General features: G+C 33.7%; 1 protein-coding gene across 1 annotated transcript; it reads right to left on the reverse strand.

Annotated features, from left to right (window-relative positions):
• Positions 1 to 3,713: 3,713 nt before the first annotated feature.
• LOC117086910 (olfactory receptor 2W1) lies at positions 3,714 to 4,676 on the reverse strand. Its single transcript, XM_033216541.1, has one exon. It carries the CDS (start codon positions 4,674 to 4,676, stop codon positions 3,714 to 3,716), a length of 963 nt encoding a protein of 320 aa, XP_033072432.1.
• Positions 4,677 to 5,250: the final 574 nt, after the last annotated feature.

The raw sequence follows: 5,250 nt of genomic DNA on the forward strand, positions 1-5,250 counted from the left end.
ACTCTTTAGTTAAGGGATGTAATGGGGAAAAATAGAAGATTGGAATTGTTTTAATTGCATCTGTGTTCTGAGGAATGGAGCAGCAGCAGCAGCAGAAGAAAAGGTGTTCTTTTACTTAAAACAACAAATTCTAACTATTTTCTAATGCAAAGTGAGTGTATCTGTACCCCTTATTCTAGTGTTTATAGAAGATAGAGCCAGACAAATATTACTCTCTAAGTGATAGTGACAGCATTCCTTCACAGACACTACAGTTGAAAGAATCGGAGGTCCTAGGTCAGAGACAAAGACAGATTGGAATAGAAGTTGGGGCCAAAAGTAAATAAGATTTCCAAATCATGGAGCAAGGGGGACCTAAAAAAAACAGACACCCAGAGAGCAAAGCTCTGTGGTAGGGATTGCTAAGGAATTTTAAGAAGTCAAATATTCATTAGGCAATGTTTTCCTTTTTATCCTGCAGTATAATCCTCCTTTATTATTCCCAGTTCTTTGTGAAAATCCTGCTAACTGCATCCCCCATTTGTTAGTGGTATTTTAGAGAATAAAAGAAAATAGACTTGGTTCGCTGGTAAGAGGACAAGAAATAGTCTTTAAGCGGACAAGAAGCTGTTTCTCATAGTAGAAATTGGTGAGGACAGTGACCACAGGGACTCAACTGTGAGAGGAGGTTAAAAATGTATCAGGAGCAGTATTTTAAACAAAAATCTTCAAAAATAATAAAATCCTTCTCCCATAGAAAATAATTTCCAGAAATGCAATGAAGAGTGTCACAATTTCTTCAGAAAGTAGATGGAGTTTTAAAATTTAACTTATATATTAATACAAAAAACAATATCAGAAATGCCAGAAACCTGGATGAACTGGTATCTATAAAAGTGATAAAATGAATCAATGTACTTCAGTAAGTTGGGTTCATATTTAGAATTATAAATTATCAGCATCTATACCCAGGTATTGCTTGAAAAAAGTTACCAACTAATAATTAACTTAGTTTTTATAATGTGTTTGAAAATTTGATATGCCATATCATTTTTATGCAACATACTTCAATAATACATGTCAATACATTTCTTAAAAATATATTCATGGTAAAGTAGGTAAATGTATGTACTTGCAAAGATACCCAAACACATCAATTAAAATTACGGGATTAGAATTAGATAATATGTGCGTGTGTATATATTTGACCTCTAGTAGTTTCTGTACTTTAAAATTCATGACTATATGACAATTACGTATCATAGCATCTTCAACTTGAACCCATTTATGATAGGTTTTTGTTTAAGAAGTGAGAGAAAATTAAGAACTGTTATGAATGTAAACAGTTATAGTAAAAATGGCATTTCATTTTCTGAAGATATTTGTGATTCTCTGAATTTGAATAATGTATTTTTTAGATCATAGTCTTCTAAAGAAGAGAAGTATTGAAAGAATTAGCCATTTACTTGCACTGAGGGGAGTCATTATGTCCATTTTCTGCTATGGTTTCCTTAGTCCACCACTCCTCAAGTTGTGATGGTTGACTCAGTTAGAAGGGTTGCTTTTATCTTTAATCATAAATCATTATGAATTTCCTTGTCTGAACCAGTCAGTATCTACCACAATGTGGTTAATTGGGACCAATCAGAGTGGAACTTCTTGTGGAAGAATCTGGAGATGTCCATATGAAAAGGAAATATGCAATAAACTTGATTGTATTATATTGCATTTTTCTGACACTAGGCATATGTGGTTTTGAAAATTACCTTTTTACTGGGCATTTTGTGAGTGGCAGAAACATTTTCCTGCCCTGACCAAGGGCTAACCTTAGAAAAAGATAAATGTGATAAGTAAGAGATGATTTATGGATATAATATCTAAGAGAGCTGACTTAATTTCTGAATATTGTTAAACCCTTTGAGACTGGTTCTCCACCACAGTAGTTAAGCATCATTATGATGCAGGTCAAGGTAAGACATTCTGAAATTTTCTAGGACATGTTTTTGAAGGCTTGGGATATTCTGCTTAACTCATATTTTTGTATTGTTTTTTAGTTAAAAATGAGAACAAGATGATTTTTGCCCTGTTTACAAACATTTGAATGAACACTGAAAAATTCATCCAAATTGTTAAAAATATTCAATGCCTACTAAGAGTCATGGAACCCTATTATATGATGGTGAATCGAGAAAGAGCTATACAAAATTATGCTTTCAAGGAACTTATAATTACATTGGCTAGAGGCTTATCAGTTCTATAAATAATGGTTACAAAACAATGCAATTTGAACCTTCATAGAGATTTGCATGGCTTGTTAAGAGAACCATAGTCTAAGACAATGGACTTCAACAGGGGGACATGTTCTGGGATGCAGATAATTTTGTAGGCTTATAAAGTTAGTTTTAAGGAAATAAACTTCTAGATCCTCCTTGTCCCTTTGTTTTCTTCCCTAGCATTTTCTTGAGGAAATGCCAGGTTGAGGGGTTAGACAGGTTCTCTTTCCAGCCTTCACTTTCAAAGATCCCCTCTCCTGCTTCACAAAAGAAAGGCATAATTCCCATCTCTACTGATCTTACATATCATTGACATTGTGAAAACCAGTGGTACACCAAAGAAAGGGACAACTCAAAATTCTGGTGCTGTGCTCCTCATCATTAAAGATGACATGATGGAAGAGAAACTACATATTTTTAGATTCTAGCAATATATCTTTCTATATCTATCTAAATTGACCACTATTATTAAATAATGGGCACTTTTAGAGAAAGGTATCAGATCATGGCAGAAATAAAAGTTTAAAAAGTAATCACATTGTCCCATAAAAGCTAAATATTATATTATGATAAATAGAAATAAAAAGATTTATTCTTTTATGAAATTCCACTACATATAAACATTACCACATTTCTAAAAATTCACATAAATTCCCCAATTCCACAGATGTATGTCAAAAGCCTAACTAGTTTCAAACTAATCATATCTTTCCATTAAGTTGAGACAATCATGGAATAAATATTTCATGAATGAAAGATAAATGGATAAGACTGTGTCATTACCTTTAAAACCCTTTAATTTGTGGCTTCCTTGTATTATGATAGAGTAGTAATAGACTTAAGTAACAAAGATCCTTTACTCAAGATACCGATTTGAAATTTCATTGAAAAAAAAGTGAATTGTTTTAAATGGGGCTTATGACAATTGTCTTATAAACTGCACTGTTTTCATCAAACACAAATAAATATTTAGGTGGCATTACAAAAGATTGGGTGTACAAAATCATTATTGTGTATATATATATTTTTTCTCAAGCTCCAATAGAATGAACATTATTTGTATATTAATATACACACCATAATGCATATGAAGCCATTTACTCAGGTCCATATTTTGGAAGAGGCACAGATTAACATTGAAAATACAAAACTAGATAACCAAAACAGTTGCTAGGGGGTTTTAGAATAAATTAAATGCATTCACATTTATGTTTACATCCATTTGTGTTATATTTCAAGCAAAAATAAAATTTCTAATGATCTGTTTTATCTGATGATATACCAATGATTAGGGACATAAAGGAGCTAAGTAGAATGGTTGTAATTTTGTTTGCATCTACAAAATGTTTGTATATAATAATTATATTTATTGATCTCTATGATATAGGAATTACTTGCCTTTGTAAAAATTAAAGAAAATTAGAAAACATATTTAATTGCCTTATTAACTTTAGTCTTTTTCTATGACTTGCAGTTTCTCTTTATTTTTGTAGATTTGTGGTGAAATCTCATCAGTTTCTTCAGGGCATCCTTCATGTCCTTATTTCTTAAGGTGTAAATGAGCGGGTTGAGACTTGGAGTGATGATGGTGTAAAAGAGGGTGAGGAACTTGCCCTGGTCTTTGGAAGCACTGTTACCTGGTTGCAGGTACATGTAGATAATAGTTCCATAGAATATAGACACTACAGTAAGATGAGATCCACAGGTATTCATTGCTTTTCTCTGGCCTGCTTTTGACTTCATTCTCAGCACAGCTTTGGCAATGTAGCCATAGGATATAAGGATAAGGATGAGAGGTGTGAGGACAATTATAATGCCTAAAGTGAAAACAGACATTTCAACTGTTGTGGTGTCTACACAAGCTATCTTGACCAGAGCTGGCAACTCACACAAGAAATGATCCAGAAGGTTGTTTCCACATGTGGGCAAATTCAGAGTGAGTGTACATAGTACTACAGAATTGGCCATACTAATACTCCAGACCATGATAATCATCTTTAGACATAGATGTGGGTTCATAATTACAAAATAATGCAAAGGCTTACATATAGCTGTAAAACGATCATAGGACATAACAGCCAGGAGAAGGCACTCAGTTGAGCCCAACCACATGTAAACATAGAGTTGGATGATACAGCCCGCATAACTGATGGTCTTATCAGGTCCCCACAAGTTGACCAGCATCTGAGGGATGATGCTGGTTGTGAAACATAGATCTAGGAAAGATAAATTTCTGAGGAAAAAGTACATTGGTGTATGAAGCTGGGAATCCAGGAGAGATGCGAGAATGATGGCTGTGTTACCCACCAATGTAATTAAGTAGAAGACGGCGACAGCTCCTGACAGGATCATCTCCATTTTTGGATGGTCAGAGAAGCCAAGCAGAATAAAACCATGTAAAGAACTATAATTTCTTTGGTCCATAGTCCTTCAATGTCTAAACCCTCGAGTGAGAAGAGGAGGAGGTAGATGATGATAGGAGGATAAGGAGAAGGAAGAAGAAGGAAGAAGAGGTAGAGGAGGAGGAGGAGGGAGAGGAAGAAGAAAAGGAAAAGAGGAAGAAACAATTTGTCAACATGAACTATCTAAATAATTTGATAAAATACAGAACTAAACAAAGGTAGATAATTTATGTTACTAATTGAAAAAATTTAATGGATAAAAGTAAAAATTACAGCCAAGAAATCTGCTATTTGTCATAGATTCTTTTATGGCAATGAGTTTAATATTAGATTTTTTAAAAATCCAGGTGACCATGGGGAGTTCACTTTTAAACTTGAGGTCTGAATTATCTCACGTGTAGATTTGAAAGTTTGAAATAGATGCTGGTTCTAAAATGACCCTATGATTCTTTATAAGCTAGTTAGCCTGATAAAATGAACATATTCTTTTATTTGATCAGTAAATTCACCTGTAAAATGTAAGTACTGGGCTAATGGTAGGATGAGGAAAAGATGTGATAAACTGGAGGATGAACCTGGGGACATTGTGCTAACTG

The sequence above is a fragment of the Trachypithecus francoisi genome, unplaced genomic scaffold (genome assembly GCF_009764315.1).
Source record: "Trachypithecus francoisi isolate TF-2019V2 unplaced genomic scaffold, Tfra_2.0 Lachesis_group10, whole genome shotgun sequence".
NCBI lineage: Eukaryota > Metazoa > Chordata > Mammalia > Primates > Cercopithecidae > Trachypithecus > Trachypithecus francoisi.